Genomic DNA, 14000 nt, shown 5'->3' on the forward strand with positions numbered 1-14000 from the left:
ATGTGTTATGAAACAATTATTTGTTGAATCAATTTTTGATTAACATATTATAGAATATACAGTTTTTTAAGAAATCCTTCGATAATCGATAGAGTCCTAACCAGTAACCACAGAATAAATTATTCTGTCCTAAACTCCTAACTTCTAATTCTAAATATAATCAAAAAAAAAAAAAGATAGGAATTAATAGATACGATATAATAAATAATACAATTACGGACTAAGATATCTTGTCTAATACAATGTAAATAACTACAGATAAAAGGTTGTTTCTTCCATGATTGTTCAATGAACTTCATTTACCAGTTATCCGGTATACTTCGGTTGTGGTTTTAGTATTTCCTGTCGTATGTTTTGTACTTATATATTTCTAATTTCAATAATTTCATTAACATTTTGTTTTTGTATAGCTATAGTACAAACACTACAAACTCGTTTGCTGTGAACTGTGTTGTTCGTTCTGTGTACACAGTGTGACGTTCTCGATAAACAGATTTTTTTTTTAATAATTTAGTTTGATAGTATATTGCGACTTTATTAATTGATTATCTATGTACATTTATATGCAATCCGATATGTGTTGATTTCTGTCTAATTTTTAAACCATGTGTCCTTATCGGATTAGAAGAAAATGTAGTCAATGTAGGTACTTACTCTTGTAGTCAATCATTATACCAAAGTTGAAAACTACAAAAGAAAAAAAAACGGCGAAGAATTTAATATTTCAATATTCAATGTCTTCCAAAAGGACTTGTGTGCTGTTGGCTGTAGGCTTTCTATTTATATTCTGTCACTCTGTAAATGGTATAATCATTTTTCATTATTGTCATTAATTTTGCCGCTTAATACATAATTTAATAGTGAATAATATAACAATTATGATTATTTGTTGTTACAGGTTTATCATGTTATTGTGACATATGCGCTGATTCAAACTATACTTGTATAACTGATGGATATTGTTTCACGAGTATATCTAAAGATACAAGTGTTGTTCGTCATTCATCTCGGTAAGGTTGATTTTTAATCATCTTTACTTTGTAATGTAATATGTTTGTCATAAAATATGTATAAATATTTTTTATAAGTAATAATAAATTAAGTTATTAATTAGTTTAAGATCTGATTAATACAATAGGTAAAGATAATGTAATCATTAAAATTGTTAACAGTTATGCCATTATTCTTCAGTACCAGTTTTTCTTACATTGGCTTTAAAAATTATATTTAATCTAGTTACTTATAAATATATATATTTATTATAACCGCTGGTATTTTATGATAAATAAGTGTCTAAGTAATTAGATTAAATATAATTTTTAATATATTAATAAATATTATATTTTTGATCAAACCTTTAAAATATTGTTCATAATTTTCAACAAACTTAGTTCTTTGTCTTGTTCTACTTTTATATTTAGCCACAAAGTTTGAAGTTATTTAATTTCTTATATTCTGTTTGTAAATAATTGTTAGTTTGATTAACGAAGTAATTCTTCCAATTTATTAATTTTACTGTAATGGTAATATATTTGATATATTTTTCGAGAATTTCAAGATATATTTTGGTAGACATTAAGTAGGAAAGGAGTACAGAGGATGTATGTAGAAGAAATAGAAGGTATGTTTGAAGGAGCAAAACTATAATTGTTTTCATAAAGAAATGGAAAAATTTATTGTAAACGTAGGTGCATACCAGAATTCAGTGTTAGTCCTTACCTATTCATCCTAATCATGGACGAAATTAACGATGTACAATGTGAAGTGCCATGGTACATATTGTTTACAAATAATGTTGTGTTAGTAGCAAAAAGTCAGAAAAAGTGAGCAAAAGATTGGAAAACAGTGTTTAAAAGGTGGAATGAAATAGACAAGGTATAAATAGAAATAAAGTTGACAAGTGTGTATGAATTTGGAGAAAATAATGAAGAAAACAAGGTTGCAAGACTAATGATGAAGATAAGGAATAAAGAAGCTTGTGAGATGAATAGGTTTATGTATGGATGGATAAAGTTAAAAATAGTATCAGGTAATTAATATGACAGGGAATGTTGTTATGATTAAAAAGTAGAATATATAAAGCTGTTGTGAGACTAGTCATTTTGTATGATTGTTGTGCAGAGGTCGATAAAATTGAAAGAATGATTTGAGTAGAAATAAAAATGCTTAAGTTAATGATTAGAGTGACTAGGAATAAGAAATGAATTAATTTGAGGCAGTAAATGAGTGGCATCAATAGTTTAAAAAATGAGGGATAATAGGTTAAAAAGGTTTGATGATATTTTGAAGATAGGTGACTTGAAGGCAGTGAGAGTGAATATGAAAATTAACAGAAGGAAAGAAAAGTAGAAGTCTGTAAAAGAGACATTGTTTAAGTAAACAGAATACAGAATTACATGAAAATAGCTAGTATAAATAATGAAGAGGTAGGAAACAGAGCCTATGGATGTGTAGGAAAAGAGTGAACAACCTTATATACCTTATATAATTATGAGTGAAAAATAATAAAAGATTATGATATGTGGATAAAGTTTGTCCTCTATCTGCAATTTAAAATTTTTTTCTTAAGTGATATTTTGTTTCTACCAGTATATTTTAGGCTAATATATTTATTTTTATGGCCATTTTATCAATCTATATTTTTCACATAGAATAAATTATATGAACATCCACTGTTTGTTGGCATTGTTACCTTTATCATTGATTAATATTTTTTAATGTAATGTCATAAATCTACCATAATTCATTTAAAAATTGATATATATCATACATTATTAGAAAATGTATCTTTTAAATGAAATACTGAAATCCAATCATATTTTAGCATAGTATTTAATTATAACTGAGTTCATTTTTAAAATGCAATAATTTATCATTGCTTTGCAAATTCATAACATTAATACTCCAAATTTTAGACCATCATAAGCTTGATGAGACAATAGCCCAATAAACGGTCAATTTATCTTGTGCTATATATTTTATCTGCATGTTTTTCTATTTCATTATGAATAATTTTTATTTATAAATATTCTATTGTATTATCTAATAAATCAGCGTTTCCCAAACTTTGGTCCACATGTATACAAGAATAAGGTAAATTGAAAATTCTATGCATAACAATGAACATACTAATGTAATCATATCTCATTAGAAAATATACTGTTAATTATAAGTACACCATTGAGTTTAAGACAAAGACTATCCAGAAATATCAGAAGCAGTAATAACCATTGATGCTATTTTAAACAATGTACTTCTGGGAAAAAGTATTTCCTACTCATATGTATACTAATACTACATATAAAAACCAATTAAAAGTAAAATCTAATTTATATCCCATATATACTTGAATTATATCAAAGAAATTACATCACTCATTGGCATTGAACTTTATTTTTACTAATTATATAAATTATATATTTATTTATTATGAAGTCAATTTTATATTATAAATTATGTATATTTAGTTAATCATTATTATTTATTTATGTTTTTTATTTTTACTTTTATTAAGGGGTCTGTGACCATTTTTACTATCATAAAGGGGTCCGGAAAAACAAAAGTTTAGGAAACGCTGTAATAAATAATAATAAAAGAAATTGTAAATTCTTGATAAATTGCAACTGAATTAGATTTTAAATATACACCAAACAAAACATTCTCATAAATGAAATTTCTTTAAATAACTTAGATTAATGTTATCAATAATTTTTTGTAATAAATTATTATATTGTCTTCATAAGTTAAAATTCCATAAGCCACAAAACAACATTTTTGAGAAAAACATGTTTTTTTTTTTAAAAAAAAAATCATTATACCATGTTCTTTTTAATTATTTAAATATGATTAATGTTTTCTTATTTAATTGTACCTGAAAAATCCAATGAAATAATAATTATTATAGTTTAATTAATTATTAACAATATATAAGGTATTGGTATAAGCTTATGATATACTTGGTTTACAAGCAAGAATGCTATAAGTAACAATTTCTGGTATAATAAAATTATTTATAAATTTAAAAATTATAATATAATATTTGATACAATATTATATTTAAAAACATTTATTATTTTTATTATTTATAATTATTGGAAGTCAATTTAAAAAGCAAATTAATAAATTCTTTCAGAAAATACTGGCTTTATTAGAGACAAACCCAGTCTAGATTATTATGACAAAAATACCCAAAATTATGTTTTGTATTACAGATTTAGATGAAGTGCTGTGTCTTCAATAATATTTACAGTGTTTTTGCTTAACCTATTTATTTTAGTACGTAATGGACGTTTTGGTTGTTTAAATATTAGTGATATATTTTTTTTTATGGCCATATTTCAGACTTATCAATAAAAAAAAAATAGTCACCCTTAAATATATCCCAGTATTATATGATTGAAAATTAAAAATATTTTTCTTTAGATGGGTAATTTTTCTAATTGCGCATTCATTTTTTTCTTCCTATAATTTAGCTTTGTTTTCATATTTTAAAACATTCTAATGAGCTAATCTGATTTGAATTACTGATAGCATATATCTAGTATTGTAACTTTAAAGAATACTTTAAACCTTATTTAAATGTTTAAAATCTATCTCTAGTGAATTTATTTCTGTATTATTCCATTTATATTTATTTTTACTTTTAGTCAGATAGTTCTTGAAGTATTGTTTGATTTGCATGTATATGCAGCTCAAGTATATATAAAAAATAAGGGATCATAATTTAATTTTTAATCTCTTTTTTTATTAGTGCTGTTTTTATTATTACAATCTGTACACTGTGATCACAATTTTAGGTTCTGTTATATATCCTATCTGGATAATCTTGTATTGAATTAGCGTTTTTCTGAGAATGAAAGGGAATATTCAAATATATTTTTTCAGACAAATTTCAAAGTTAACTCTTTTGGTATGCATATGCACAATAAGACTTTGTTTTTTAAAATTTGTTTTAGCATTTCTTTTTACATTATAGGTAAAGTATTTTTTTTTAAAGATTTGTAAAAATAGTTTTTTTCTTATTATAAAATTGACTAAGTTGAAATTTTAATTTATAACCATTATAAATAATTAAACATTATTTGTAGTGTGTGATGTTATTTTTATTTTGTTAACTGTATTAATTAAATTAAAAACAAAAAGGTTAGTTTAAATTTTCCTTCTTGATTTAATCCTTATAAAAGTTGTACAACATAATTATGAGCTGGATGGTATCTAGCATACATTACGTTGGTATGCACCATAAATTAAAATCAACCCAACTTTTTCAGTGTTATTCATGTTATATAATTATAAAAATACTTAACAGTTATATTACATGGATAATAATGCAAATAAATGCAATAATAATGCACTAACGGATTTAGTTAAAGAATAATAGCAAAACTTTTGTTCAAATTAAATACTTACATTATTTGATTATATTATCATTATTAGAACTATTGAAGAAAAAAATAAAATTCCACTATAAAAATAATTCTATTGTAATCATATTATTGCAGTAAACTAAAAACAAATTAACACATACTCAAGATATTTTTTGGGCTGGTCTATGATATTATTATATTATTATTTGTAAACAGATAATTAACACGTTCGCTGCGTATCATATTAGTATGTTTGCATGTGCAGAAAAAAATTGGGTGTTTTTTTTTTTACGTCATCCGCACCTTATACACATTTTTTGATCAGATGCTGTTTGGCATCATGACTTAAATAATTTTCATATCATAACAAAATATTGATATTTATTCACACACAGTAACGCAGATATATTATACCAAATTATTGCTTTTTAATTAACTTTTTAGGTTATATTTATAATTTTACAATGAAAATAAAAAATCAATACATGTTTTAATACAATACATTTATTATGTATTTTTATAAAAAAAAATTAAAATTATGGCTTCTTTTGATGGAAGTTTTTAAAACAAGGTTCATGACAAAGACTAAAAGGCTGATTTAGGCATTTTGGACAGGAAGTATGATGTATCTTTTCTCAATTTCTTTGAATAACATAACTGACATCTTTTTTGAATAGTTCTTCCATTTTTTCCTTCACCATGGATTTTTGGGATATGAAAAATGTTTGATGATAAATTTCTTGGTTTTGGATGTTTAGGCAAAAGACGATAATCATATAATGATAATTTAGTTCCAATGTGATATTGATTATATAAATGAAATGAATTCATCAATAACATTTGAATTGTATAAATACCAATTTTCTTATACCAACCATTCTAGTAAATGAGTAATAGCTATTCATTTGATCTTGCCTATTTATTTCATTCATAAAACAATTATAATTTGAAATAGGTTCAGGTTTCAGTTGTTCTTTACCATTTTGATTTTTAGAAAGAATCACATTATTTTTAAATTCTGTGGAAATCTAAGCAACATCTCTCTTATCTCTCCATTTTCCTATCATAACACCTTGAGAGAGTACCTTGCAACTGTTTCACCTTTTTTTAATTTTGACATAACAACATCTTTTAGTTTTTTTTTTCTATTTAATCTTAAAGTACTGGTACAAAACGTATTGTTCTCAATTAATTAAGATGCTAAATCATAACTACTGTAGCAATTGTCCATATATAGGGCATGACCGTTATTTAACTTTTCTGATATTAAATGTAAGACCACATTAGCTGCGTGGCCTTTTCTTCCTAAATCATTAAGTACTCCTACGTAAATGGACAATTTTATAATCAAACCTTGAGGTTCCGTAAGCATATTCAATTTAATTCCATACATTTTATGAAACTTGTTTTGAATGTATTGACAAAATTGTAAACGGCCCCTCTATAATACCATGGACTCATCAAGCGAGAGCTCTTTTTTATGGTATTCATTTTGTTATTGAAATATGTAATTAATGGTCTTATTTTGTATAAGTGATCATCAGATGGATTTTGAACATAAGTTTCAAATTTGGAGCAAAATGAAAGCATCTCATTAAATTTAAAAATCTATCACGACTCATATAATTCAAGAAACAGGAAAGGTTGAGAAGGTGGTGTGTTTTCCAATAGTCATTCAATCTGTTAATTTGTATGGTGCCAGTGTGAATAATCAATGCAATAAATGTCAACATTTCTTCGTTATCTGTTGGTTTCCATGCTGATATACGAGAACATGGTGCACCACAAACACATAAAAACTCTGTTTTAGCATAATTATTGGTTTCATAAACCAATAGATTTATAAAATTGTCATCAAAAAGCAAAAAAAAATAATCTATAAGATTTTGTTTGTCTTCCATTTTGAAAACCATTGTTTGTCTAACAATTCATTTTGTTTTGTAAAAGGAAAATTAGACATCTCAATTTATTCTTCTTGCCAATTAAAGCCTGTTTCACTATTATCAATATCTATTGAAGATTGAGAATTATCTCTTTGTGCAGTATTTATGGTTTCATTTTCACTCTCGAAATCATCTGCAAATCACCTTCCACATTTTCATACTCATACTCGCTACCAGAATCAGTTAGATGTCATCATCAGTGTATCACCAACAATCGACAATTGCAAAATGACTACTAAAATAATGCATTTTAATAAAATAACAATGTTGAAATTTCTCCAAATACTTTGAATAATATTCTGACTAAAAATAGAAATGTTGATGTGCGGTTTGCACGTACATATTGTAATATTCAAAGATAACGCTGAAAAAATATTATTTATTTAATCATAATGCTGACTGATTTATAGTGCATTGAAAATAAAGTCGCGAATGACACCAATTGGCGTCATCTGCAGTGAATGTGTTAATAATTAAACACTTATTTTATTATTTATAGTGGTTAATGGCGTTTATTCAAGTATAAATAGGAGTAGCATCTCCAAATCGCTTTCAAAAACAGACCTGTGAGGGTTTCACTCCCATACCCCCTAACTCTAGCTAACATCTAACTAAGCCTTATTAATAATTATAACTATAGTATATTAAATTTAAAACCACAAATTATACTCAATTTTTTTTATTTAACTTGATATTGAAATATTAAATGTACATTTAAATAAAATATAAGTACTCAGTTTATAATTATATTTAAATATATAAAATATAAATGTTTTACTATAAATAAAACCTAGGCAATAATATACATTAATATTTTATTTTTAATTATGATTATTTTCTGACTTAATAAGTAAATTTGTGTTCACCTTGGACACTGTTACAACATACTGCTATATAATAAATAAATGGAAATTAGTACAATGTTTTTCTTAATATGCTGCTATTATTGGCAAATGTATTAACTACAGTAATCTATGTCAATTTGAATATCATTTTCATACAAAAGTAATATTGAACTGTCAAGCCAAAATATTTAGGGGTAGCAACACCAGTTGCTACCCTAGAACCTTAAAATATGCACTGAAGTGGTTATAAACTGAAATTTAAAGTTATTCTAACTTGGACACTTGGTTAATTTTGTAATTAGAAAAAAACTCACCATAGCAAAATTGTTTTTGAAATAAATACTCTACCTGAATCTACAAAAAAAAAGGATTGCTATTTAAAAAAAGTAAGTTGTATTATTGCCCATATGCTGAAAAAGTTAAACATTTGAAATTTGTCTGAAAATGTATATTTTGGTACTCTTTTTCATTCCCCAAAAACCCCATTACAATTTAAAATTATTTAGATTAAATATTTATGAGTACTTGAAATCATGATCATATTGTATATAATATATTTAAAATTAGGCATATTTTAAATAATTTATATTGGGAATTGGCTTTAAGTTGTTTGCACAAGTACCAGTTTTTCCCACCAGAAAAGCCAAATATTTGTTTTCGAAGAAAGTTTCTGGATGAAATCTCAGTGTCATGTTGCCAAGATCGAGATTATTGCAATCGTTGGCTATACCCAAAACTTGTTGAAGTTAAACCTACAGGTCTATATATAATTTATGTGTGCCCTTTGTAACTGTTGTTGAGTTTATTTGGTTTTCTCGACTAATATTAATAATATTTAAAGGTAGAAATTCATTTTTAAATCACTATTTTAACATTATTTTTTTTTTATGTTTGTTTGTTCGGTTTTATTATTGTTATTTTAAAATAATTTTTGTCAACTAAACTAATAATAAATGTAGGCTAACATTTAGGCACTGTGTGTTAATTAACGTGTTTGAACTTTGATAACTGTGCTCGTTTTAGGTGTTTGGAGAATAACATAGTGATCCCACGAGAAAAACCTTTGATATGTCATTACCCTAAAAAACATAATGATTCATTTGTAACCGAATGTTGTAAAGACTATGACTTTTGTAACAGAGATCTTAAGCCGACACTACATATTAAGCTTCCAGGTAGAATTTGTTATTTTATTTTCTAAAATAATATATTTTTCTAATTATTGCATGGATTTTAATTAATATATTTATATATATAGGTAAAGTGTTTTTTTTTCAAAATTAATATTATGTTGAAAAAAATCTCAACTGGCAAAAATAAATTTGTTAATTGTTTTTTATTTTTTTATTTTAAAGAAATGAAATAGTTAATATTATCATATGTATCCAAATATATAATACACTTAACTATATAATGCTTATTTATAATTTATAATCTTTGGCTTAAAATTTGTATGCATTACACATTATTTTATTATACTATATTCACATTATTCATATATGAATGTTGTGTAAATACAGATGATTCATTGAATGACTCTAAAAAGGAAAGATTGGGTACATGGGAACTAGCTATTATAATAGCTGGTCCAATAGGTGTTGTATGCCTTGTAGTCATGCTCATAATGAATTTTTGGGCTGGATCAACCAAACGTCACAATATTAGATATCTACGAACTCCTCGAATCATAGCTGCTGATCAACAGCCTATTTTAACTGCTGCTGTTTCTTTGAGAGACATGATTGAAATGACTACTAGTGGATCAGGATCAGGTTTATATTCACAAAATAATCATTTCATGTATTTTAAATTGCTTAATTTTTATTCTATTCTTTAGGATTACCACTTTTGGTACAAAGAAGCATTGCTCGTCAAATTCAACTTGGTGTACCTATTGGTAAAGGTCGTTTTGGTGAAGTATGGCAAGGAAAATGGCGAGGAGAACAAGTAGCTGTAAAAATATTTTCATCTAGAGAGGAACGGTCATGGTTTAGAGAAGCTGAGATATACCAAACAGTTATGCTGAGACATGATAATATTTTAGGATTTATTGCTGCTGATAATAAAGGTAAACACTGATCTACTTAATCATAACATTTGTTTGTATTGTAACCATTAATAATTTTAGATAATGGTACATGGACTCAATTATGGCTGATAACTGATTATCATGAAAATGGATCACTATTTGATTTTTTGAATCGAAGTACAGTGGATACAAATGGAATGATTCGTATAGCACTATCTATAGCAACTGGTCTTGCTCATTTACACATGGAAATTGTTGGAACTCAAGGTAATAATACATTTATAATTACATTTTCACATTTCATATTTCAACACTGAATTTCAGGTAAACCTGCCATTGCACATCGAGATCTCAAATCAAAAAACATTTTAGTCAAATCCAATGGAACTTGTGCTATTGGTGATTTAGGACTTGCTGTTCGATATGATACTTCTATGGATACAGTTGATATACCATTAAACCACAGAGTAGGCACTAAACGATATATGGCTCCAGAGGTAATATTTAAAAAAAGTTGACTTGCATAATTTATAATTGAATATTATAATGTTTAATGTTAAATTTTGTTTAAAAAGGTTTTGGAAGAAACAATCAACATGAACCATTTTGATTCGTTTAAAAGGGGTGATATTTATGCTTTGGGTTTAATACTTTGGGAAGTAACACGAAGATGCTATGTTGATAATATACATGAAGAATATCAATTACCGTACTATGATAGTGTACCATCTGATCCTACTATTGATGAAATGCGCAAAGTTGTTTGTTTAGAAATGAAACGACCTCCTATTCCACCGAGATGGAATGCATACCCAGTAATTCAAACAAATTATTATGAGATTTTCTTAATTAAAATCTGATATTTTATTATTTTATTTTAGTGTTTACAAACTATGAGCAAATTAATGCAAGAATGTTGGTACCATACTGCATCTGCTCGCCTGACAGCACTGCGCATTAAAAAAACTCTAGCCACTTTGGGTGCCATGCAAAGTCATAATATTAATATTAATATTTAAGGACTTAATGACCTCATAAAAAATAAACCTCTAGCTGCCAATAGGTTATCTACAAACATAATGTTTACAACTTCTGGATATGTAATTTAAGTTTCATAGTTTTTGAAGTCTCCTAAAACATTGTATGTGCCATTTTATTCTTCGAAAATGTCATGGTATAGGAACTATTTTATATTTATTAACTAATACGTACTTATTAACTGTGTGTTTTTGTAATCATCATATTTGGTTACCATAACAAAATTTTTGAGTGTTGAAAATTATTTCACTTTATTAATAATTTATTTAAACTCAAAATAACTTTAAAAAAATTTTATTGGAATTGTTGCGAATTTGAAATTTCTATAAAAAAAATAATATATTCTGGACAATAGATATTTTATATTTGCATGTAAACAACTATATAAAATGAGTATTTTTTGCATGGTTATTAACCATATTTTTATATTATTCCCGTATTTCTTTTTTAAATAAAAATTTTCAAAAATTTTTGGAAAAAAACCTATGTTCACCACTAGGATCTCATTAATGTAGCTTTCCATAATACATAACTATTAATTAACACTTTGATTCCCTCCTTTTTAGTCTAAGAATCTTGTTTCTTTGTGAAAACACTAAAATATTATATATATAAAAATGGTAATTGTCATATATTTACTTCCGATTTAATCTTATTTAAAAATAATTTTATAAATTAAAACTATTTTATACATTGAAAATCAGTTTGAATAAACAAATAAAATAATTTTATATTGATTATGAAGTATAATATGCACTAAATTTATTTTTAATTATAACCTTGTAATACGACTGTAAACTAAATATTCGTGCTCCAGTTTTTATTGATTAAATTCAACTCGAGTCGAAATATAACTCTAGTTTATATAATTATATGATATGTCATAATTATTTGCTCATAATTAGAATTTATGTTAACTGTTAAAATGTTTTATATTTTCTTTCTTTGTGTTTACCTACATACAGTTTATAATAATATTCAAGATAATTTTATGTATATTAAGTTAAATTAAAACATAAATTTTTGTATATAAATATACCGGAGTGTCTCAATTTCTTATAATCGAAGATTTTAATTATTTTTTAAAGTTTCATTAGTAAAATACTTTGAATAATAATATGAAATTGATTTCCAAATGACAACTGATTTTATACATTTTTGTAACAACATAATAATATCTGAATATTTTTGAGACGCAATGTAAATAGTATGTATAATTACCTAATTAATGTTAAGTTGGGCTTAATGATGTTAGATATGAGATCATGTGTACATTATTTATATACTTAAGGGCAGAAATAATTTTGTTAGTGCTCAAATTAAGAAGAAAAAAAACAGAGTAGCCTAGATGATAAATAACAGTACAATTTACTATTAAATATTTTATACTACTTAATATTGTACATAGTTTATATGTTATATATAATGATACTTTTAAAAGGCTATTCTTGGAGGCATTATGTTTTAAATGAATATTAACAGTTTTAGTTGTAAATGCAAAAGCGGCTTGTTTTTTTACAGAGTATTTTTCAATTAACAATATTAAATTTATTATTATTTTGTATTGTATAGTTTTTTTTTCCCAATAATTATTATTTTATTTTATTTTTTATTCAATAAACTTATATCTTAGTGTCTGTTATGGTCAAGATTTAATAAACCTTATAATTGTAAATTGTATACTCAAAAAAGTCAGATCGGCATTATAATAATGTGTACTTGGAATATTTTTTGATTATTTTAAATTATATAACTATAGAAAACAATAAATATGATGTTATTTTGTACAGATTTATGATGATAGCTTACAAAATGGAATACATATATTATTACGTTTTTGTTTTTAAGTGTGTAAATATGATATTGCTTTATTTCTCACTAAGCTATTTTATTATATTTTTAGTTTTGTAAATTAATATATCTATTAAATTAAGTATTTGTTATAATTGTGCTCCCACCATAATAACCATACTGCTCTCTACCAACCCATATATTTTTTTTTTTTAACTTGTTTTTAGCCTGAAAGCTTTTAAGAGTTAAAATGTTTTGTTTTAATTTATATATTTTTTTCATTAAATTATTTATGTGTATACTATGATTAAAAATATATTTCTATTACATATAAGTTTAACAGAAATCATTCGCATCCATATTTATAATTTAATGGATTCTGATAAATTGGAATGTATTTTATTTAATATGCTCTAAATAATTTTTTTTAGTATAAGTGGGGATTTTTTTATTGATTAGAAATATATATAAATATTATATGAGGAAAAGAGCAAAAAACTAATATTTCAGGTCAACAGGAAAAATTAAGTACAAGGGAATATTAAATAAACACAAAATTGGTCAATCTTTTACTACCACAACTATTACAACCATCTTATGACAAAAAAAAACCTATCAAATGTGAGACCTGAAGAATATCAATTACAGTACAAAATCTAAAAAAGTATATCTCAAAAACATGTTATAAAATAACTATGTCTGACATAACTAGTCAATAACTAATAAAATAAATCAAGACAATATATTTAAAGAAAAATATTGAATTTATTTATACTTATATACTTAATTATGCACATTTATAAGAAAAGCCTAACATCTAAGTACCTGATTTTTTGGTGATAAGAATGTATAAATTTATACATTTTAAACTATAAAATAATTCATTAATTTTATGATGTTTCTACTGCTAAAATGTTATTTAACTAATTAATTTTACTATTACTATCAATACCTAGATTAAATTAATTTTTCAAAAAACATTTTATAA

At 24.9% G+C, this 14000-nt stretch overlaps 1 protein-coding gene across 2 annotated transcripts; it reads left to right on the forward strand.

The window, feature by feature from the left end:
* The first annotated feature begins 366 nt into the window (after positions 1-366).
* LOC113550486 (TGF-beta receptor type-1) lies at positions 367-13328 on the forward strand. 2 transcript variants are annotated; one of them, XM_026952361.1, is made up of 9 exons: positions 367-804; positions 899-1010; positions 8761-8912; positions 9675-9926; positions 9992-10222; positions 10283-10450; positions 10508-10680; positions 10759-10998; positions 11065-13328. In XM_026952361.1, the coding sequence occupies exons 1-9, from the start codon at positions 735-737 to the stop codon at positions 11200-11202; spliced, it is 1536 nt and encodes a 511-aa protein (XP_026808162.1). In that variant the 5' UTR covers positions 367-734; the 3' UTR covers positions 11203-13328. The 2 variants fall into 2 exon arrangements, with proteins under 2 accessions (XP_026808162.1, XP_026808161.1); XM_026952360.1 differs by lacking the exon at positions 8761-8912 and adding an exon at positions 9178-9329 and having other exon boundaries at positions 372-804.
* Positions 13329-14000: the final 672 nt, after the last annotated feature.

The sequence above is a fragment of the Rhopalosiphum maidis genome, chromosome 1 (assembly GCF_003676215.2).
Source record: "Rhopalosiphum maidis isolate BTI-1 chromosome 1, ASM367621v3, whole genome shotgun sequence".
NCBI lineage: Eukaryota > Metazoa > Arthropoda > Insecta > Hemiptera > Aphididae > Rhopalosiphum > Rhopalosiphum maidis.